This window comes from Solea senegalensis, linkage group LG6 (assembly GCF_019176455.1).
Source record: "Solea senegalensis isolate Sse05_10M linkage group LG6, IFAPA_SoseM_1, whole genome shotgun sequence".
NCBI lineage: Eukaryota > Metazoa > Chordata > Actinopteri > Pleuronectiformes > Soleidae > Solea > Solea senegalensis.
In genome coordinates, this window is record NC_058026.1 from 5,940,699 (window position 1) to 5,964,236 (window position 23,538).

At 42.3% G+C, this 23,538-nt stretch overlaps 2 protein-coding genes across 6 annotated transcripts; one reads left to right on the top strand and one right to left on the bottom strand.

Moving 5' to 3' along the window:
* The first annotated feature begins 641 nt into the window (after nt 1-641).
* Nucleotides 642-10,606, top strand: dcaf15 (DDB1 and CUL4 associated factor 15). 4 transcript variants are annotated; one of them, XM_044028988.1, is made up of 13 exons: nt 644-805; nt 1,412-1,509; nt 3,173-3,311; nt 3,571-3,677; nt 3,799-3,944; nt 4,029-4,190; nt 5,305-5,919; nt 6,011-6,102; nt 6,659-6,781; nt 7,487-7,569; nt 8,098-8,202; nt 8,282-8,436; nt 9,788-10,606. In XM_044028988.1, exons 1-13 carry the CDS (start codon nt 710-712, stop codon nt 9,841-9,843), a joined length of 1,977 nt encoding a protein of 658 aa, XP_043884923.1. In that variant the 5' UTR covers nt 644-709; the 3' UTR covers nt 9,844-10,606. The 4 variants fall into 4 exon arrangements, with proteins under 4 accessions (XP_043884922.1, XP_043884923.1, XP_043884924.1 ...); XM_044028990.1 differs by having other exon boundaries at nt 649-805; nt 8,321-8,436; XM_044028987.1 differs by lacking the exon at nt 9,788-10,606 and having other exon boundaries at nt 642-805; nt 8,282-9,075.
* Nucleotides 10,607-12,981: 2,375 nt separating this feature from the next.
* LOC122771310 (MHC class II regulatory factor RFX1-like) lies at nt 12,982-23,405 on the bottom strand. Of its 2 annotated transcripts, none has more exons than XM_044028804.1 (18): nt 23,258-23,405; nt 21,657-22,039; nt 18,930-19,027; nt 18,724-18,816; nt 18,294-18,367; nt 17,916-18,186; nt 17,648-17,829; nt 17,449-17,568; nt 17,089-17,210; nt 16,808-16,926; nt 16,551-16,654; nt 16,282-16,433; nt 16,074-16,171; nt 15,116-15,265; nt 14,786-14,997; nt 14,543-14,696; nt 14,364-14,409; nt 12,982-14,278 (listed from the first exon to the last, which is right to left on the bottom strand). In XM_044028804.1, exons 2-18 carry the CDS (start codon nt 22,003-22,005, stop codon nt 14,127-14,129), a joined length of 2,496 nt encoding a protein of 831 aa, XP_043884739.1. In that variant the 5' UTR covers nt 22,006-22,039; nt 23,258-23,405; the 3' UTR covers nt 12,982-14,126. The 2 variants fall into 2 exon arrangements, with proteins under 2 accessions (XP_043884739.1, XP_043884740.1); XM_044028805.1 differs by having other exon boundaries at nt 18,724-18,813; nt 23,258-23,404.
* Nucleotides 23,406-23,538: the final 133 nt, after the last annotated feature.

Below are 23,538 nucleotides of genomic sequence, written 5' to 3' on the forward strand. Positions count from 1 at the left end.
AAAGTGTGTGCAAGTTGGCTGTAATAAGCACTAACTGTCCTATGTATGATGTATGTAGGGAAATTGTTTGTGCATGTATGCGTTTGTATGGTTGACTACCCTCCGTTTAATTTCCTTCAACATTATTCTTGGAAGATTTTTTTTTTCCAGCTGGTTATTGTATTTTTTTTTTTTTAGTGTTATTTTTTACAACTTGTTTTTAAATACTTACAATAAAAACATTAAAATGACTAGTGTGGTCCATGGCATTATTGTGTTGGGAGGGGTTCGTTGTTACCATTTAATAGTAATATTACGGGTGTATATATATTTTCAGATATTCACAATACAATTCTTAGTATTTGACATTCACATTTCAGATTGCCACAGATTTCATCTTTCCTATCTGCAACGGTCATTTCAGAAATTCACAACTATTCCGAAAACCAATTTATGTGCATGGGGTTCGCCATAACGGATATCTTTACCTCTCATATTATTACCCTAAACTAATATTGATGTAGAATCCCGTCTAGTGTTCTTTTATAGTATCAAATCTGTCATAAATGTTGTGACTCCTCCTCCGGGACGTCATCTCTACCGTGGCCGTGGCATACCTTTGTTTTGGTTTTGATGGATGTCTCCACCGGCGAGTGAGGGCAGTCACGTGCGGCCTCTGGACCAATGACCGCGGCTCTGACTACAACGAGGCACAACAGTTCGTGGAGCGATGGCGCCCAGCTCGAAATCCGAAAAGGACGACGGCAAACAGAAAGCTCAAAGAAAACGCAAAGACCATGTCGTGAAGCTACTCATGCAGGGGAAGGTGGGCCTTGACTCAGAGAGTGAATGCGCGGAAACAATGGCTCATAAATAATGCGAGACTGCTCAATGAAAGCCTTGTTGTCAGGGGCTAGCTATAACGGCTAGAGGCTAACTAACTCTGCAGCTAACAGCTAATGGCTTAAGGGCTGATATTTGACAAATGCTACGATATATGAGAAGTGAGATGCACTGCCTTTAGCGGGAAGGTTTCTCCGTTGTATCTTGCGTTGGTTCGCATGGCCTACATGAAGCTCAGCGTAATGTAAAGCGGGACGGTGGTTGCATGCTAATCAGTAAAGCCGTTTGTTAAATACCTCTTATGCTCAAATGTACGTTAGCCTCTGCTTAAAGCAGCACATAAAGTTTAACTCTTGCGCTAAGCTCTAATGTCAACACCTGATAAACTGTACATGTGTTCAAGCTTATTACATACTGGACACATGCTGTCACGACTGTTGATGTTGAATGATACTAACCTCACAGTGGTGAGGTATCCAATACCTCTGAAATGATGTTGTCCTTGAACACTACATATGCTGACAGGTTTGAAGTGCATCGTGTTGCACTGTGTATGTGTTTATGACTTTGCCTTCATCTCTGTCCACAGCTGTCAGGACAGTTGTCTCAGAGACGCTTCAGGAAGCTCCCACCTCGAGTGTGTGTCCCTTTGAAAAATATTGTCAGCGAGGAGTTCCTGAGAGCAGGGTCAGTGGGAGTGGGTGTGTGTGTGTGTGTGTGTGTGTGTGTTTATTCTTGTGATTCTGGTTTTGAAATGTCATGTAAAGCCCAGGAGTGCATTTCAAGCAGGATGAGGTCATTGTGTGAATCAAGCCTCTTGGTTCTTTATTTACATACAAGACTGCTGCTAGTGGGGATACAGTAATGCAAATTTGCAACAAGTGGCTGCCATGACAGAGCACAGATCTGGTGTTTCCAAATACAAAGTCTTCATCCCTATTTCAAATAGGGATGAGCTAATTAGGGGTGGGTCAAAATATTGAGTTGGCGATATATTGTCATCCTTCCTCTTGCAATATGAGAATCGATATGCCAGGGCAAATATCGATATTTTAATCAATAAATTAAGGTGCTGTAAAGTAAACAGTCCCTGCCAGTTTCACTCCCCGGGTGTTGTTACTTCATGTCCTTGCGGTGCTGCCGCAAGTCTCTCAAATGAATGAGGGAAACTTGGGTGGAAGATACCTGGCCAAAGAAAGGAGTTCACAGCAGGATAATGGTAGAGAAAGCTACGTTAAGAGGTGCCTCATCCACATTCAATACATATACTTTTTAGCACTTTATTCTCTATGTCATAAATAAATAGAGAAATCCTACGCTTACTTTATGCAGAAAAGAAAACATCATGTGTTGTGTCTTACTAACTTTTCACGGGTTTTGTTTTCTTCAGATATCATGATGTATTGCTTTATGATTGTCTTGCAATATATTGATTACCACAGAACCGTTGGATTGTTATATTATTGGTGTTGTGAAACATGTATCGAGTATTGTATCATATCATGAGGTACCCTGTGATTCACACCCCTCAAGCTAATACAATATTCAGTATTTGGGTGATGGGACTAAACTATAGTACCTAACTTTTAAATATGAAAAAATGAGTTCAAACAATGCTGATTGAGCCCATCAGCTACGAGCACCACACAACTCTATGTATTTTTTCAGTATAGTGGTTTGTGGATCTCATTTCACGGTGTCATTTAAGCACTGCACAGAGGAAATGCTGAGGTTTGAGCTATTTTAAGATGAAAGTGTAGTTTTCTAAAAAAAAAAGACTATTTTGGTCTATCTATATATGATATAGATATGTGGCTGTTGTGGGATGTTGGAATTTATCACAAAAAAGTGGTATCATGCTATCCCTAGTTTGAGATGTGGGTCAGTTTTGTGTAAAAATAAAAGATAAGTTGTAGCCACAGCCCCATGATGTTATGAATGTCGAGGAGACAAATTTTCAATGATATTGATGAAAATCTTTTGGTCTTGGCCACTGATAAATGATCTGCTTCATAATGTCAGTATCAATGCAAATGTTCATCCAATGTATTGATTGGTCACAGTAGGGATTCATCATCTACTGAATTCTGTATGTGTGAACTTGCATGTCTGCAGAAGTGCTCCAGGGATTCTTTGGAGATTCTTCTGTCAATTCCTTGCTATAATTTCTGGATAATGAGTGAGCTCAAATTAGATTGCAACAGGAGATGCTCTGCTTAATCCACAGAGTGCAATTGGTTGAGTGTAGTGTAGTTCATACCTGAAAATAGTTTAATATTGTGGAGGAGTGGAGTGGCGAAAGTTATTACATACATTACATGTTTTTCCACTGTCATCTTAATGGTTCTAGGCATATCTTTCTTGGCTTCACGAAATGTGGCCGCTACATCCTGTCCTACACCAGTGACTGTGGAGAAGATGATGATTTCTCTTTCTATACCTACCATCTCTACTGGTGGGAGTTCAATCTGCACAGTAGGCTCAAACAGGTAAAGTAATCCTCAGGGTTTTGTGGTCAGAAGATTTATATGCAAACATATACAGTATGTGTCAATGCATATATATATATATATATATGTATATATATATATATGTATATGTATATGTATATATATATATATATATATATATATATTCAATACATATTTCAAGCACTACAATGTTTTCCTTTGTGTATTAGAACTTGAATACACTAGCTGGATGTACTCTCATCAGGTCTGTTGCTTAATATCTGTTTTATGTCTTCAGGTCCATCATGTGCGTCTATTTGCAGGCGAGGAGATCTATAGTGACCTCTACCTTACTGTGTGTGAGTGGCCAAATGACCACTCCAAAATAGTCATCTTTGGTTTTAAGTAAGCAATAATAAATGCATCTATTTACAGCCAAGCTGTTTCATTTCCAGTCTGAATGATGTTACTGCTTCATTTAGGTTATAGTAAGGAAATGTGTGTCCATGTATTTCTTTCTAAATAGTACACGCAGTTCCAGCTCTGTTCTCATGAACTTGATGATGAGTGATGAGAACAACAGAGATATATACATCACCATTGCCTCAATGCCTCCTCCCAAACCCTGCTCTCACTGCTGCCCAGTTCCTTCAGCCACTACCATCCGGACAGGTAAACACACACAAATACGTTACACAAATGCACCTCACTGCTCCAATTTCTCTGTTTCAACCTGTCATCGTGGTCTTTCTCCAGGGAGTGGTGAGTGTCTGGAGCATGGCTATGTGCTCAACAGCAGGTACCAGGTGGTGTATCCGTTCCCTACTTTCCAGCCGGCTTTCCAGCTGAAGAAAGACCAGGTGATCCTGTTAAACACAAGCTACTCCTTGGTGGCCTGCGGCATCTCACTCTGCCCAGGTAACACACACACACACACACACATACATTAAATAGCACTGTCAGTGTATCTCTCAGTCCATGTCTGTGTGCACTACTTTCTACAAACTAGGGCTGTTGCAGTCGTGATGTGCAGTGCTATTAATAACTGCGAGGGTAGGATAATCACCATGTGTTAGACAGCTATAAAAACCTCTGTCACACCAAAATAACCAGGTATTTCTGGATTTTCTGAACCCATTCCAACACGCTAAAAGGGTGATTAACGTAACATCGTTTATATTACCTTAAGCCCCCATTTGTGAATTGTGACGTCACAAATAACAACAATACGATCGTCACTAGTTTGTGTCTTTTACTTTGGTCAATCTTTAAATCAATGTTTTTTTAATTTATATGATAAATTGTTGTATGTTGTAAAAAGTAAGGTTTGCTAATGCCTATACTAACTAACCACTAGATGAATATGCAAAATAGTACTGTACTAGAATTCATGCCGGAATTGGCATTGCTGCCAAAAATTATGCAGAAAAGAACACATCATGTGTTTGTCCAGTTGTTGCGTTCCCACCAACGCTAATTGGAGCCAAAGTTTGTGTTAAATCTGCATATGATTTAACACATTTTCCCTCCTCAAATCCCCCCATAACTAAACATTTTTTTTGACCAGTGAGAACAGAGTATAAGCAAGATTGTAGCAAACAGTGGGAGACCCATGATTGATTTAAAAAAACAAACCAGTAGAAAACACTACACAACAGAAACAGGAAATGACACAATATGTTACTGCAGCACTTCAGACACTTAAAGGTGTCATCCACTCATTCTGCTGCTCTTCAAGAGCCATGGCATCTGTGTAGCCACCAGTGCAGTTACCGTTGTTTATGTCTGGATCTGTCTGAATGCAAGTGAGGTCACATGCAGTTGTGATGGTAGCTTTACCTCCTCTGCGACGGCCTTGTTTATATCATGGAGTTTAATTTCTGCAGTAACCACAGTAGCTTTTAACACACATGCCTGAATGGGTCATAGGACAGGGGTCACTTTGGCTTTTTTCCTTATTAACTCCTGTGTGTGTGTGGGGCTTATTTCCACACAGTTGCATATCAGCATCTCCTTGTACCGTCTCTTGAAGGTAAACAGGGTCAATCGTCACAGATCCTCTATACAAAAAGAGCAACTTTATCAAGTCAAGCCTCCACATCTCTTCCATCCACCTCCTTGGCCTCTTCTTCATCACTACCTCAGGGATCTCCCGGAAGCCGAACCCCACCAAGCAGACCTGCTCCCATCTCCTCATCTCCCAGCCAGTCACAGGCAGCTGTGAGAGCCCGGGAGTTTGCAGCGGACCTCTTCAGACGGGCCCAGGGAGGAGTAGCAGGGGGAAAAGAAACTGAGGGCCAGCAACAGAGGAAAGCAGCTGATGGTGGTGAAAAAGAGGCAGTGAAGATACCAGGAGACAAAGAAGTACACGGAGAGAGGAGGAAAGATCAAGAGAAGGTCTTGAGAGAGAGGAGGGAGGAGGAGAGAAGGACTAGTTTACCACAGGCATCAACATCCTCTGGGCATCACAATTTCCACCAATGCCCAGAACAAGTGATGTCTCCTGCATCCTCTTCCTCTTCTCCGTCACCCCCTCCAACTCCATCGTCATCCCAGGATGCCGGCCCCTGTGAGCCTGGATACGTGAACTACTCACACTTGCACTACTGCCTCCACCAGCCAGGAACGGCAGAGCAGAATACAGGAGGTGACGCAGAAAATAACACATTAAACGGTCGACTCTGGTCAGATTAAATGTGAAGCTGCTGACCAGTTTCGCCCTCTGTTTCTGTTTTTAGGTTATGAAGACGATAAGGTCCAACTACCATTCACAGTTACTGATCTGAAAGGGCGAAACCTGCAGCTGGTCACTGGGCCACACGATGGACAGGTGAGTACAGGTGCAGTGTTGACTCAACCATTGTGTAAATACTGTAATAAATAATAAGTCAACACTTGGCTGAAAGATCCAGTATGTAACATTTAGCAAGGCCTATTGGGAGAACCTGAGTATACTATAATATAAAAAAAAAAGTTTTTCACAGGCTTAGGGTAAGCCTTTTATATGTACTTAAATGTGCTTCACAGAAGCCACCATCTTGAGCCAACTTGTCTCTACAGCTGTCTTTTGCCCCAGATTTTACATTATTGATTATATCGCATCCTGAGATGAAATTGAGTTTCCTCATACAGCCCAGATTTATGTATTTAAATCACCATCAACTGCTTTTCCAAGCATTCCCAAACATCATTATTTCCCATTCTCTGCCAAAGGATGGAAAAAAATTGCACCTGTCTGATCAAAGACAAAAGTAGCATTTACCTTCCCATATTTACACGACTGGACATCATTTCTGTCCATGTACCACTTGTAGTGTAGCTGCATATTAGTCCATTCTCAGTAACTTGTGTTAAGTAGGCCATAACTACGCGTTTCCCTCCTGCAGAGTGTGTGTGTTGAGCAACTGACCCTGGACTTTGAGTACCTTATCAATGAGGTGATCAGGAGCGACGCTGCTTGGGCCCCTCAGTTCTGCTCCTTCAGTGACTATGATGTTGTCATATTAGAAGTAAGTAGTGCACACACACACACACACCGTAAATATATATAATATGTAACATTTTTACACTAAAGTATCTGAAAACTACATGATTAACGAGATATACGTTTATATTCATGGTAACAGACCATATCATTTTGCTCACCTTGTACTGATGCTATGCTGTTTTACCTGCTATTGTGAGACGACCATGGAGTCTTTACACGACTTGGACTGAATTTAATGAGCGACACAACAGGAAGCGACATGTACAGTGTTCACACACTTGGCTGTCCAGTTTGTTACACAGTGTTAGCTGCAGTTCCTCCAGCTGCTAGTCACAAGCTGTTTCCACTGTGTCCACTGCAAAGCACATAGCCACATTTATGTACTACTGTATGTGACGGCTATATCTTAGGGTGCACACTATGAAACATTAAAGTGAATCAGGACAATACTGAGTACTTCTCATGAGTCAGTGACGTGACTTTTGTGTTTTATTGTGTGTATCTGCCAATTATGGATCAGACTATTCATTACCCTCTGCCACAGAACATCTCTGCTGACAACAATTCCCATGATGCCACGCTGCTTCACTCTGTCATCAAATTAGGCCTACTGTTATTGTTTTGCAATTCAGACAGCAGAAATGACATACTGTGCATTTAATGTCAGAGAAATATACTTAAATGTTTCACTTTTTTTTCCAATGATTTGTGTGTTTGTTTGTGTCAGGTTTGTCCAGAGACCAACACCGTGATGATCAACATTGGTCTGCTGTTACTGGCGTTCTCCAACTTGGACGAGGAGCGCTGCAGGTGTTTGTTGTTCTTGCTTGGCAATGCAAAGCAAGCCTCTATTATAATTGTTCACATTTCTTCTTCGAGTAATCGTGGCGACAAAAATTGCAGAAAACTGCGAATAATTTCCACATACATACGAATGGGGGAAAAAAGCATCCCACCCCAGCTCGCTTTGGAGTCTCACAGTGTCGTCATTCTTTAATGTAGAGACTTGTGACTTCTCACACCTAAATCAAAGTTTTGATTCCTTTTACAATTTTTTAAACAATTGCAGTTTAGCTTTTGTACATTTTTTTACTGTGTATTGCGCTCCTAAAGTGGCACACTGAGCTGAGGTCCATAAAAAGAATCAAAAAAATCTCTAAGCAAACTCTTCTCCTGCCCACAATTTCCAATCGTTCCAACAGTTTTAAACGTTAATTTCACAAAAACACTCATTTGTCTAAATAATTAAAATTGATTTTTTAAATCTTTTCATCATCTTAGTCTTTATCAACAGCAACACTCACAACCGCATCTGTTTTTTATGGTTTTTGTTCACAGGCCAAACACCTACCATTCCAACCTACAAGTTAGCTGGGATTTAAACACTGGTGTGTGTTGCACCGTGGGTGTTGGTGACCTCACGGAGGTTAAGGGTCAGACAAGGTGAGATAATTGCTGCCCCTTCCCTCTCACAAGTCTCTGTCTGACTACCTGTTTTGTTTTTGTTGTTGTCGTCGTTTAGTTTTGTTGAGTTAAACGTGTTGACGTTTGTGTCCGTCAGTGGGAGTGTGTGGAGTTCTTACAGAAAGTCCTGCGTAAACACAGTGATGAAGTGGCTGGTCCCTGAGAGCAGCTCCCGCTACATCAATCGCATGACCAACGAAGCTCTCCACAAAGGTGTGTTTTATATATACTGTACTTCCAGACATACACTGAACTCCAGAGACTATGCAGAGGAGCTGTTTGTGAATGAAGTCTTTTAAAAGCTTTTAAAGGTTTCATGTCTGAAGACAGAAAATGGCCATTGTGTCCTGATTGCTACTACAAACACTGTCTTCCATCTACATACTTCTCCCTAACTTTTTTATTTCATCTCTGTGACCTTTAAAAAGGTGTTTTAATCAAAGAAAGTAGGAAAATAATTGAAATTATAACTTGTACAGTGTTGATGTGGTCGTTACCTTCTACATACTGTGCATACTGCACCTGTTCTCTCACCATCATAATAGTGACAAGTTTAAGTTAGAAACTTGTCTATTTCAGCTTTCATTTTATCATTCCATCCACCAAGGAAGATGTTTTTTTATGTCTTTTAGAATTTCCCCTGATTTTGTTGAATCTTGGTGGTAGGGTGAGGATTTCAACAGGTGGCTGTGTTCCTTATATCTGCCTTATTTTCAGGGTGCACGCTGCGCTCACTGCTGCACTGATCCCGGCTAAGAGCCACTAATACACTCCTGATCAAACTGTTGGATCTTAAGAAGGTTCCAAGTAGTGCTTCAAAATGCAAAAAGAAGAAATGGGAGTGAGACAAAAACAAATTTGAGTAAACAATGTATTGCAAACAACCATTAAACTGAAATAGGCTGTTCATCAGCTGATCAAAAGTTTAAGACCACAGCCTTTAAAAGCCTAAATCTTTGCAAAAATGTGGATTCAGTGCCATTTTCTGTCAGGTATCCACACTGTCATGACCTCCTGATGGCAAAGGCAAAAAAGCTTTCTCTCTTCTCTCCATGAGACGGCATCTGCGAGAGAAGAGTTTTTAGAACAAAAAAGGTCTTCAAAGGCCTCGTCTCCTTCAACGGCACAAAATTGCCCGTTTGGAGTATGCACGCGAGCACCAAACATGGGACATTGAAAGGTGGCGCCCCCTCCACTGTGCCGTGTAGAAAACATCTCAGGTGGGATCTCCTTGTCATGCCAGTAACGTTGGAAGCCATCAGGACTGTCAAGGTGAAATTTTCTTCCACCTATTATCACTAACACTTGTGCATTTCATGTCAAAGTGAAATGAAGAAGTGACATTTTGTAATGAATCCAATTAAGTTTAATTTTTCCAAAATGTTTTCTTGTCTTTTGCAGAAATCATAATGAAAACAGGTCCAATTTAAAATGTAGTGTATATCTGGATTGCAGCACGTGAATATAACGTGTACTGGAGTATAACCCTAAAGTTGCCAGCTCACTTTGTTCTGTGTGAAAGTACGTGTAAGTGTGAATTCTAAAGTCACTTTTCTCTCACCAGGCTCCTCTCTGCAAGTGTTGGCAGACAGTGACAGATGTACCTGGATTGTGTTATGAAGAAAGAAGAGGCTGCTGCTCACCTGGCATGTGCACATGGACCCATCTTCAATGAGTCTGAGAGGAAATGGCACACATGCTAAGTGACGGTGTTTTGGTGATATGTAGTTAAAATGTGTGAACCTGTATGACCATATGGAACCTGGACCAGGAACGCTCTAGATGACAGACTTTTTTTTCTTCTCTTTTTTTTTTAGGTGATTTCTGTGTTTAATTTAACAGGTTTCATATTTTCATTTGTAATTGTGTACTGTATTAATACACACACCAAAACCAGAGTCCAAAAGAGCTGGACTGAACAAAGTTTAAGTTTTTTTTTTGTTTTTTTTAAATACACAAAGATGCACTCTTATGTGGTGTGAATGTTTTTTAAAGAAAACTAAACATGTGCAACCTGAGTGAGGCTCACAAGGTGATGTCCTCCGCAGAGTAAGTGTGAGTGTGTATGAGTGTGTGCATGTTTGGTGTTTGTGGAACATCTGACAGAATCTCAGTTGAATTGAATTTTGTTCATCGTCTGGCCTGAACCTGTTCAGCACAGCTGTGTTTACTCACTAGGCTGGAGTATTTAAAATAAGACAAAGTGAATCCAGTACTGCATTACTTTGTTTTTAAATAAAACCTTTGTCATTGTGAAAGAGGGTTGTTGGGAGTCACCTGCTCAGTTGGTTGAAGTTACACTGTACAGTGTGTTTGCTGGTATGAAGAGAAGACTTATTTTTGTTTGGGATATTTTGTTAAATAAAATGGTCAATATTTTGAAGTGGATGCTTGGTTTTAAAATAATCTAATGGCATTACACATCCAGACATTACAATTTACTGGCTGCAAAAACAAAGAACAGCAGCAGATACAATCAAGTGCAGTCTGATGGCTTTTTGATTTTCGTCAGGGTGGTTATTGCAGACGTTTTTTATGGTGTGACACACCAGAGTCTAAGTTAGCGTAACTCCTCCTCTAACACTGTAATGATGGAAAACCCTCTGTGGACTTTAAAAAAGTGGTTTACCATTCACTCCCACATTACTGCCTCTGGTTTGCGTTCTAGCTGAGATGTCTTTGTCCTTAGCTCTCTGTTGAAGCTTTTCCACTACATGGTCCCAGCAGGACTCGCCTCGGCGCAGCTTCGTTTTGTTGCTTTTCCTGGTATTTCTTCTAGTAACTGCTCAGGCGAAGTTTCAAGCGGGCTGAGCCAATACTATGCGTGACGTCGCCAGACTGCTGGCCACTCACTGGTCAGAGTCATGAGCGCGACGTCCACTACGAGAATCAAACGGAACAATGATGCACTGTAGATCAGTTAAAAAGACTTCCAGAAAACGTGCGCTAATCTCCAACATTTAGCACGAGAATGTCTAAAATCTCAATATTTAACAGAAGAGTCTGGTGTATTCAGTGACAGCACTGCTGAAAGCCTGCGACCGCGAGTTCCGGAGGAAGTACTGAACTAATCTTTTCTAATTCACTCATTGTAATGATTCAGTACATCACAAACAACGGCTTTACAAGTCACGAGTCACAGGCGAAGCGTGCTGGGACCATGTGGAAAAATCAGCATATATTTGTGCTTTGATACTGGAGTGTTTTATGTTTAGATTGTGCATAAACACTGATGTTCACCTGCTTTGGTCCCCACCAAAGCGTGCGACCTTGTCAAGTCCAGTAGTCATGGAGACTTTCCGAGGCACTGGTTAAGTTTTGGGCTAATCTTTGAATTGTGGTCAGGTAGAGGTTAAGGGTCGGCATTAACTGGTTAAAGTTCGGCATAATGCTTTGTTTCGGCTGTCCGAATGAATTGAAGTCAATGCAGTGTCCAAAGAGGAAAAGTTTGACATTGACATTGACATTGTCATTTTTCTGTAGGGTAACAAAGTCAGAAAATCTTTTCTTGTTGCTTTTATTGCTTTTTTCCCTCCTAGTTGCATCCTCTATGACAGAGGAGTCTCAAACTCAAATGACCTGGGTGGCCACTGAGCATCTAGTCTGGTTAGGAGGAGGTGGGTCAAGTGAAAAAGATAATTGATATCAGAATACAGTATTTGTGATGATATTTCACACAAGTGTTTTGATGTGGAGCGATGTATAGTTCATGATTTAAAACCATACAGAAGTACCTTGATATTAAGTGGCGGGCTGCATTTTGAGTTTGAGACCTCCGCTCTTGGGCTCAGAGGTTTTGGAGTTTGCTCCTTTCTCGATGTCTCCCATGTTTTCCGCCGCCATCATTAACTTTAAAACTCAATGTTTTTTATTATCCCGATGTCATGAATGAAGGAACCGTGACACACGTTCTGAGAGCAGTCAGATCTTTTTTTTTAAGTGAACAGTGAGAATAAAGCTACAAATGTTGATCACAGATTTAAGTACAAAGGTTTTCACAATAATATAAAATACTCAGGAGCACAAGCAGCACGGGTCAGAATATAAGTCACAGTCTCGTTTTTTGTGTGACTTAGCAGTTGATTTTGTCTTCTGGCCACTCCATGACCCTTCCTTCTATTTTTAATTGTTCTTTGGTGGGATTTTAAAAATCAGGCCATCTCGAGTCTTTCCTTTCTTTTTCCCCTCACAGAATCAAACACTACAAAACCAACATCTGCTCATGCAGTGTGTGAAGCTGCCCGTTGTGCATGTGCTCTTTGAGAGGGGTCAGTTTTAATTCAATTCACCACATTCACATGCTTGCTCTAAAAAATATAGTTCAAAACTCTGGACGGTGGAAACACGCTCATTAAGGCAGTAATGGCTGAACAACATACAAATAGTTTGGCTATTACAACAGCAGTTCACGAGATACATATAATATAGCTTATCTATAATATACTGTGTGTGTGTATATATATATATATGTATATGTATATATATTCAACATAGAAACCCTGAAAATAAACATCTACGTTTGTACTACAAAAACTCTGAGATAGCTGTAGCTGGTACATTGGTTGCCATGGATACAGTGCAGTAATTGCGCTGATGATCGTTGTGTAAAATGTAGCACTGTGTGTGAAAATGAGGTTGGAAAAAGAAAAATATGAATGGATGAAAAACAAACGGAGTGGATTCATCACGACAAAGCCCGACTGTCCCAATCCTTTTTTTTGTTTTTTAGCTAGTAAAAGTTCATGACAACACCAAAACTACTTCACAGGACCATCATTTATTAATCCATCAATACAGAATATATAGAATACAAGCTTTTTCTTTTTTTCAGGCTATTAATCTCGCAAAGGCACAGAGGATCAGCTGATTGGCCAAAGTAAAAATAAATGACATCAAACGAAGGTAAAAGTAAAATATGGCTCCACAAATAGCTGTAAATCACAAAGTTCAACACAGGTCACGGCGCGTCTGGAACCATCGTCTCAGATTTATAAAATGATCATGTTTTTGACGTATGTAACTTTTAAATATGAACAAATTCTCTTGTTACAATCAGACCATCGTCACATGATTTCACTCTAATCATAGTGGTGTCCCAGCAGCGTTTCCCAAACTGCACACAGGAAGTGATTGGTCTCAAGTCTGAAGATGTCCCAGTAAAGTGAGACAGCGGCAAACAGGCTCGAGTGTGACTGACAAAACAAAGAAGCGCCCCTGAACGTTTCTGAAGGGAATTCTACTGCTCACATAACACAGTTGTTCAGCAATAGGAGGGGACAGAAGCTGATTGTCCCCACCCGCCCCTGCGATGCCACTGTTCACATACAAACGCTCCCTATAAGTCCGTTCTGCTAGTATGGTTTGACAGAGCCAGTTTTCAGGCAAAGGACTCGGAAAACCAGTACTGCTCTATTGTTTCTGTCAATTTGGACCAAACAGAGGCAGAAAAATAACAACAACAACAACAAAAATCACAAAAGGTTACACGATGCAGATTTAAGTCCAGCTCCCCTGCATAGTCATGTCTTTGAAGGCAATGCAAGTGTTAAGAGTACAATGAAGAACTGCCTCTCCACTGCAATCAGGTCAGTGGTTTAGCAGGGAGTTGAGAATAAAAATATACTATATAGAGAGTTTAGTTTAGGCTGGACAGACGTGGACACTGACACAGAAGGCACAGTTAAATGAGCACTTGAAGGCCAAGAGGGGGAAAAATAAACTGCAGCAAATATTCTGGCTAAAGGGCTCGTTCCACTTTGTCACGACTGCACACAGTTAAACACCCGACATCAAATATCGTCTGTCTGCAAAACACAAGCGGGGCAATGAAATGAGATGATATGATGTTAAAGCAGAGGTGCGCAGGCGGTGAAGTGGCACATGTTCGTTCTTCCCTTGATTCGCTACGGTGTGTGCAGGTGTAAAGTCGTCCTGGGCTGTTTGGCGGGCGGCTCCATCGACTTCTCCTCGTCGACCGCGCTCAGAGAGCTGGAGTGCAGCACGAGATCGCCGCTCTCCTCTTCGCTCTCGTCGTCGTCGTCCTCCTCCTCCTCGTCTGTTGGAGAAGAGACGGGACAATAAGCGACAGCGATGACTCCAAACTAACCCACTTTGTTGGCAAGAAGCAGACTGAACTTCACCTTTTTCCAGATCTGGAGAAGTCCTGCTCTTGACAGTGCTGGCAAACTGTAAACCAAAGATTGGACATTCAGCAACAATATGGATTTATTTAGAACAGGGACCACCAGTATAACGCTTCAATGATCAACATTAACATGTTGGCAAACACAGACACTTAGAGTTAGTCACAGGTACACACTTCTCCCATGACGGCGATGGGCGTCTCTCCTTTAGCCTGCGCCACTCTGTGCTCTATCAGGTAGTACATGTACTCATCATACAGCAAGCGGATCAGGTGAAAGGAGCCAAAACTGGCAGCGCTGCGCAGAGTCAGGTCCCGGATTACCATGGAACTGGTATGAAAGCATACACAGAATTCATATTCATCGTCAAACCAACCGTTTTTTTTCTGCTGTATATTATTTTTCCTTTTTCCACTCACCAATAGAAGGACCAGTTGAGCAGGAAAACCTTGGCAGCCTTGGGAAGAGTGACGGGATTGTGCTCGTAAGGCTTTAGGGCCTGGGAGACGACGCCATCCAGCCAGGTGGCCCACTGCTCCAGGGTGTTTTGCTGCTGCAGCGTCATTTTAAAGTCTTGCTCCAGCCTTTGGACCACACTGTCTTCACACTGGCACACCCAGGAGGCCTGCTCCTGATGGGCACACAGGTCCACAGTGTCACAGGGTTCTGCGGGATTTCACTTTGACAAAAGCGCTGGAGAAAAAATAAATGGGAAGGAGAGCGAGCGAGAGAGAGAGCTCCTGACAGACCTGTACGTTTGTGAAATCCACTCGGTTGAGGTCAGAAAACATCTGGCTGATTTGCGCTGAGTTCTGGAGGACAGCACGGGCAGCCTGGGCCAGGTGGTTCAGGCTGGTGTAGCGCCGCAATGTTTGAGAGAAGGAACTTACACATACCACCTAAGAGAAGGGGGGAGGTAATAATAAATAAGAAGATGTGCATGTTAGAGAGTAGGGATGGGACGATAGCACCTGACTGTGTCCGATACCGACACCACAAACCTGCTGTTGAAGCTGTTAACAACACATTAGTGTCGAGTCACTTCAAAGACATAATTCTCCAATTGTGTAACAGATATTGTTCTCCCAAAACGAAGAAATAAACAGATTAAATGTGACTCAGCTAAAATTGGGGATGGGGATCGGTCAGTATCGGTATCGGTGCGATACTGGTCAAAATCACTGGATCGGATATCGGACCGATAAAACTCCTACATGTCACATGAAAAGCATTTTAGCTGAGCTGTCACGTACAATATTTGTTACACAATTGGAGAATAATGTCTTTGAAATGTGTTTCATAGCAGCTTCATAGTTCATAATTGGTCTAAAAGGACTGTATCGGACTAATATCGGTGTCGGTAGATACTTGAGTTTGTGATATTGGTATTGGACACAAAAAAGTGTTATCGTCCCATCTGTAGCTAAGATGCTTTTCATGTGATATAGGAGTTTTGGATTGTATCAGATTTCACATTTTTATCTGTCCAATATTCGATCATTTGAGCAGTATCGGACCGATACCGATTCCCATCCCTAATAGGAAGTGGGCACAATAACAGCCAGCTTACACTGAACTTAAGCGTATTCAATCATTCAGCTCAGGATCTAGAAGCTGTAATAAATGGATCTGAGAAACAGTTTTTTTTTTTTGGTTTTAATGTCTGTAAATTGCCAATTTCAACTGAGGGCATTAACATACAGATACCTTAATGCGGACCATCTCCTCTGGGATGTTCATCATGGCACCCGCCAACCAATTCTCCAGACTCTTGGCAAAGTTTCGAATGGCCTGAGTCAAGGCACCTGATGGAGGTGGAGTGGTGAGGGAGAGAACGAGAGAATGGGTTCACATTAATAACGTTCACTGTATATATACACAGTACATAGGGCCCTTTAAGGCCTTGACAACTCACTGGGGATCGGTCTGAGTACATCAGGGATGAGGATCTCCACCAGAGTTTGGTACAGCAGGTTGTCACACTGTCTCGTCCAGCGTAACACCGGCTCAAACTTACACAGCACCACCAGGCATGACTTGGGCAGCCTCTTCTCTGACTCATTGTGCCTGGAGGAGTGCAGGGAGAGAGAGCGAGAGAGGGAGAGACGTGAGGCAGGAGTGTCAGTCAGTCAGTTATAGCAGCATTTAAAGTCTCTCTCTCTCTCTCTGTTTCTGAATGCTTACAGGTTGATTGATTCCGTGTCATTGCTCTGGCTGAACCTCCAGAAGGATTTCCACAGTGTCTCTACAAGAGTGAACTGAAGGTTGACCATCACATCCATAACGGCCTGTGGGGAGGGAATCATTGTCAATTGTATTATTGACGTTTCAGAGTGCATACACAGATCTGCATCCACATTAGAAACTGGCTGTGACTAATGTTTTATTATGATAATTATTAGGAGTGTGTCTCCTCTCTCTCTCTGTCCACTGCAGCCTACCTCACAATGTTCTCTGTAGAGACTCTGGAAGGCCTTGAGGTGTTCTACAAGGATTCCGTCAGGCAGCGTTCGATCTTGCAGATCAATGTCCACAAAGCCTGGCAGTGACCTTGACGCCTCTACACAAGGAGAGGAGAAACAAACAGTCAGGTCTTTACCGTCACACTCTCTACTGCACCGCATCAAAACCCAGATTAGTTTCACAAATTGTAGCTTGGTTCATGTCCAAGTATTTTTATATGAAATGAAATCAAATAATAAGAGACTGTGAGTTTCCTGACCCAGAAACTGCTGATACTGTTGCACTTGGGCTGAAATATCACAGACTGCTCCTGCCTGCTGTTGACCTGCCCCACCTGATGTACCATTGGCGATTCCCTGTGTCTTCTGAACTGTCTTTATCCTACAGAACAAGTGGCCCAGCATTCAGGGAGAGCGAGTCAGAGGGAAGACACGGATAAGTGTGAGATCATTAGAAAAAGCAAAGCAACTGTTAGATCGTATTGTTTGGATTGAGATTTTACCACACACACATACTGAGTGAACCGTCACACACTGCATCTTGTGGTGAACGCGCATTAATATTTTATTTTTTATATCTCAAAGGTAACGCTTAAACTACACAGTCCATGTGTGGATACCTGTTTTTCTGTGAGAAAGGCTGCTGCCTCATCGCCATGTGCTGTTGCTCATCCATGAGTCTGAGCAGCGGTGAACCAGATTTAATCCTCAAACCATAGTAGTGGTACTTGGAGTTCCCTCTGAAATACACACAGGTTAAGACCGTTAGGGTTAGACGTTGAGTTGTGATGGTGGATGGGCGTGTGCGAGCAGGTCTACCTGGTCCCGAGTCTTCGTGTGCGCAGCCCCATGAAGACAGACCTGATGAGTTTGCCAAACGACGCAGCATTAACGGGTTCTAGTTTCTGCTCCTGGCAGTGGAGCAGGTAGTGGTAGTAGAGGGTGCAGCGAGGTAAACTCACCCCCTCCGCCCCCTCATAGTTATCACACAGCCACTGCACCTAGAAGAGATGGTGGGTCACACAATTTTAATTTCCTTATCCTTCGTTGTTATTGATTATAACCAAGTATGTTTTTGAGTACTCACAGTAGCAGGAGGGGCTCGAGAGTTAGGGCTAGTGTAACTATGTCCTCCTCCTCCTCCTAACATATAACCCCCCTGAATGATGTAGCCTGCTCCACCGGCACCAGCTGCCCCGCTATTGGCTCCTCCTGTTGCCACAGACACTGGCTGCGAGGTCACAGCTCCGGTGATGTCTGACTCAGTGCTGGGCGTAGCCTCGTAGTAGGTGGAGGAGGTGGTGGGAGGGGTCTGGGAGAAGAGGGGCGACTCGGCGAAAGGGTAGTTGCTCGATCGACTGTACGTACACGCAGACAGAAACTTATAAGTACACAGTGGGTACAACAGTGCGTCCAGGAAACGTACTTAACATGTGTGTGTGTAAGCGGCTCGCTCTCTACTCACACAGTGGATGTGTTGAAGGTTGCATCTCCTGCTCCGTCCACATACTGCACCTGTCCAGAGAACACATGATCCACCTGGACAGCGACGACAGACGAGACTTAAATCACCCGTGAAAAATGCATGCTGTGCTCTAACAACAGGGAAGTCAAGAACAGAGCAGACACCCGTTTGACAGCTGACTAACATCATTGTTATACATCAGTGGAAGCCAAAGAATGACCACTAAACATCTGGTAGATGGTATGAAGGAATAAACAACCAGGAAAAAAGAGAGCTAACTGGTGTCTGCCATTGAAGAAAACTCAAGCGAGAGAAGAAGAGTATGAGAGAGAGTTCTAAAAGTGGGACACAGATGCGCCCTAAGCTTGAATGTGATGCATTTACTGTTTGTTCTTGAACGTGATGAAATGTTTTGTGCCTTTCTCTTTACCTCCTGGTTAATGTGCACAGACTGAAGATTGTTGCCGTGGCCTGACTGAATTCTCTTGGCTGCCTGAGTGACCGCCTGCAACACTGACCTCTGCTGGTGAGTAAAGTCACAGCGTCAGACCAAACTTAAATCGGTTTAATCTTAACTCTCTGCTTACAACCAAAAATAACAAATGAATTGGATTTGTGAAAATGTGTGCATCTCACCTGTGTTGTGGTCTGCACAGGTTGGCAAACCTGAGTAGGAACGCCGGGGCCCGGTGGACTGGAGTCCGACAGACTGTCATTGGAGTGAACAGAACCCTCTAGGGACGGGGTGACACAAGCGTGCGGGAGAGAAGTTTCAACAGACGAACAAAAAAAAAACGCTTTTTTAATCCAGCCACCATCACCACAAGTTTCAGTACTCACGACACATTGCTTCCAAATCGTAATAACAGCCGCCACAGAACATCCCGCGACTGTTTTTGTTTTAACTAATGGGAGCAGAGACTGATACTGAGGAGGGGAGAAAGTGTGTCTGACCATCTCTCCTCTCATCCTTATATGTTGCATGCAGAAGGACGGCCTTGGACAGCTAATCTCCCCAGATGGAGAGAGAAATCCCTCCATCTTGTAAACATGCAGATCAGATGAAAAGGAAATGGGAGATACATTAGAGATGGAGGATGGGGGGAGAAAACAGTGGAGGGAAGGAAGGTGGGTGGGTGGGTGGGTGAAGGAGAGGGTAATATTTACTTCTTTTTTTTCTCATTTTCTTCAGATGAGAAACATTTAACACTGTCCTGCTTCTGCCACGCCACCCTAAGCTCGACGCCTATGTATTGTGATAACGGTAAATGAGATTCAGTCTCTCCTCTGGCAGTTCTGGTTCTTACTGCTGTTTACTCACTTCATGTTTGACAACATAGTAACCTTTAAATCCCGACGACGGGACCCAGAGCGAGGACAATTATCTGAACTCAATAGAGACAAAGTCTCTGTGTTTCTCACATCTGGCAGCAAGTTAAATATCCATCTACTTGCGTCTGTTATACTTCAATGCCGATAACTTACAGGATTGAAAGGGAAAAAGCTATTGGCTGAAAGAATAAAAACAGGCAGATCAGACAATCACATTTGTGGCTAGAATCATGATTGCGATAAGAAATAAGTCCATGTTTACATTACATTATATTACATGTCATTTGGCAGACGCTTTTATCCAAAGCGACTTACAGTAAGTGCATTTCTAGTGCTAGTGATAAGTGCGATCTACAAGTAAGTGATTGCTTTTTTTTTTAACTACTACTACTGTCCGGATGTCGATGGGGAATCAAATGTTTACTGCCATAGTGCTGCTGTATGAAGCTTTACTTGAGTGGTGTGCTTCATCCGCCTCACCTACTCAGTCGTGACTTAAAATGCGTCACAAACACAACACAACACAACTGCTACACTGAGAGGAAAAAAAAAGAGAGTCATGTGGTGCTGATAGGCTTAATCAGCATCGTGTGAACTCATTTGGCAATGAACGTTTGAATGTAACAGACATTCATTTATATTTGAATGTTACAAACTACTGCTTTAATTCACTCAAAGTGGCCTGGGACACAAAGGGGTGGTTACATTATGTGCATAACCTAAACCTTTACTTGCCATTTATATTTCCAATATGCCGTCAGTAAGATAATCACTATTGCATTTTCAGACATGATGTGGGGAACTGTCACTATACAATGTGGTGAATTGTGATGAACAAATCTTTTCCTTTTTTTTTTTTAATCTTGAAGGCATACATAAAACTGATTTGACTCATAATAAAATAATCCCTGTTCCAGCACCAACTTGTATTCAGAACACTACTAATATATGATCTGCTAGCTTAAGAGTTCAAGTAAAACTTAGTTTATTTGTTACGACCACTGTTAAATCCCAGATGAACAGAAACACCATTGTGTCCTTAATACTTTCGCTCCCACTCTGTGTTTCTTTGTGTTACAGTATCTCAGCCTCAGGTAAAGTACAACACAATATGCTGTGTGACTGGTTTGACTACAGCAGCAGTCTGTGTCTCAGATAACGGAAAAAATAATTGAACTAACACAGTAGGTTACTTTAATGATCCACCTCTATGAGAAGGACACAAGCTTTGAGCTCTGAGTGAGGGTGCATAGTGTTACTCGATACGAGCAGGCAAAAAGATCTACGAATAGACAGCCCTAAAATAAACTTAAAGATAGACTTCAGTGGCAGGGTCCATCTCTCATTTTCACTATATTTTAAAATATCTGGTGAAACCGTTTCCTAATGACAAAACCTTTTTAACATCAGGACACATGTAATGAGATAGAATAATAAATAATAATTTAAAAAGGATTAGGATTATGCCATCACCTCTCTATAACAGCAAAAGCACCAATATAAAAGAAAAGTGAGGTCATCCATCCACACTCCCACATTCGGGACTATGCAGCCTAGCAACCAAGTCCATCAGCTTATTTTTTCTCATAATGTATGCACCATCAAACCAGACGAGCAAACTACATCAGTGGATCTTGGGTCCTGGTGCAATTCAGACCTACTGGTCTTTATTTTAACCATCCAAGCAATTACTAGTTTAAAGATGGCACACAATTCAGTGGGGTGCAAAACTGAAGCACAGGCTCATGACCCACCAGCGATGAACTAATTAAACATCATTGTCACAGATCATAACAATTAGTATTACTACAATGGCAAAAAGTGGGCCCTTGAAAATAATTTGAATTAATACTGTGGATTTATGGACAAGTACACACAACTCTCCTCTGCACTGAGAATCCAACGCTCTGTGCACACCAAACTGCCAACTAGCAACTATCAGAACTTGCTCATGCTGCTGTTTACATGAGCTATAATTCAAAGATCGTATTATGTGGGCTTGTGTGTGGCACTTATTCAGAAGACCCTCACCTGCAACAGTAACTATGATGTACTGAGGCGAGCCGCTCTGACCATTATTCTTCTGGACTGCAGAGTGCTGGATGTCAGAGGTTACATAGTGCTGCGTGGGAGTGGTCAGAACCACTGCCTTCAGGCTCTGGGCCTGGGTGGGCGGCGCTTGAGAACAAAGTGCGTCCTGTCCTGTTTTTGAGGCAGTGGCGGATTGGTTGGCTGTTGCAGCGGTTCCAGAGGTTGGGGGGATCTCAGACAGGAAGTGTGCCGTCTTTGCGGTTGAGGGTGTGGCGGCAGCAGGTGTTGCTATGGCTACCGAGTTGGCCTGCTGAGGCTGAAGGTCTTCCGAGTACCCAGAAGTTGCCATGGCAACCGATCCTTTGAGGCAACTGGTTCTATGGCTAGAAAAAAACAGAACAGGTCAATTGAAGTACTAAAACACGCCATTTTGGCAAATAAATCAGTACCGCATCTACGTTTTCACAAGGAAATGTAAGTGTGCTATGTGAGCACACTGCCCTTGTCAGGACTAGTAGTAGATTTGTGGCTTGTTTAAGGTTATGTTTTCACATTAACTGTGGTTCAGGTTAGGGATAAGGCTTAAAACCATAGCGGTGTGTGTGTGTGTGCGCGCACGCTAGTGTGCGTAGGAACATAAATCAGAGGAGGAAGTAGGGCTTTTGTCTGATTTAGCAGTAGTCTCTGGCACTTCCTGTTTGATCCAGTGTGAAACATAGCTCACATTTAAGAATAAACAGTGTGTGTTTTTGAGATGTACTAGTAAAATATTGCTTGAAAATTTGAATTAATTGAGACATTTCAGGTTAAATAATAACTCATCAAAAATATATGTAAAATATGCAACCAACGTGAATAATATCAGACAATAACATGTGGAAATAAAGTTAACAATTAAGTGAATTTAAGGCCATCCCACTGGCAGACAAGCCACTCCTGCCTGAACCAGGACGACACGCATATGATCATTCTGTGCACACAGTGTTCACGGGAGTGACTTCCTGAACTCAATGACAGACCAAAAAGTTTTTCAAAGTCGTAATACTATTACGAAACAATATGCACCTATGTACCTATATTTACAACTAGAATGTGTTTCTTGGGTGAGCTGTTCTTTTTCTGCCCAACAGTTACGGGGTTTGCTGACTTGAAAAGTGAGTTGCGAAAACGAGAGTGATAGCTTCGCCCTGCTAGCAGCTCATGCTTCATGACATTTGGCGTTAAAGCGAGCTAGCTGTGGTCGTTAGCCACTCAATAAATCTGCGACCACGCCACCACTCAAGTGTCACTCTCGCTTCGCGTGGACTCTAAAACTGTGGGAAACAGTTATAACTGCCTCACGGGTGTGCTTTAAAAAAACAAAAAAAGTACGACTGGCACTACAACCATAACACACCCGCCATCTTGTGCTCTTATCAAAATATCTGACATCGCCATAACAACGGTCTGTCTGAGAAAGAAGCTAGCAACCACTTTTCATCATGCCACACACACACACAGTCTGGCCATTTCACACAAACGCTGACGATGTTACAAACAAGCACGCGGACAAAAATGACAGAAAATATTCAATCGTAACTGTGAGATATTTTACTTTTCACCTCTAGTTTATCCCAGTATTGTCCTTTTTGTCGTTAAAGTTTTTTTTCCTTTAGATTTAGGTTGTTGTTGTTGACTCCCGTTGCTTGGCTCTTGTCGCCAGGACTACCGTGACTATGGCGCCTTTGCCTTCACCGGGGCAACTGTTGCTACCCTCTCGTAATCGGCCCGCCCTACGCTGAATGACGATTGGCTGACTTAGATTGTGGTCGCTACGTCATTAAAAACGTCCTTATTTGATACGTCGACAGTTGCTGTCCGTCACTGCTGACCCGAGCACAAC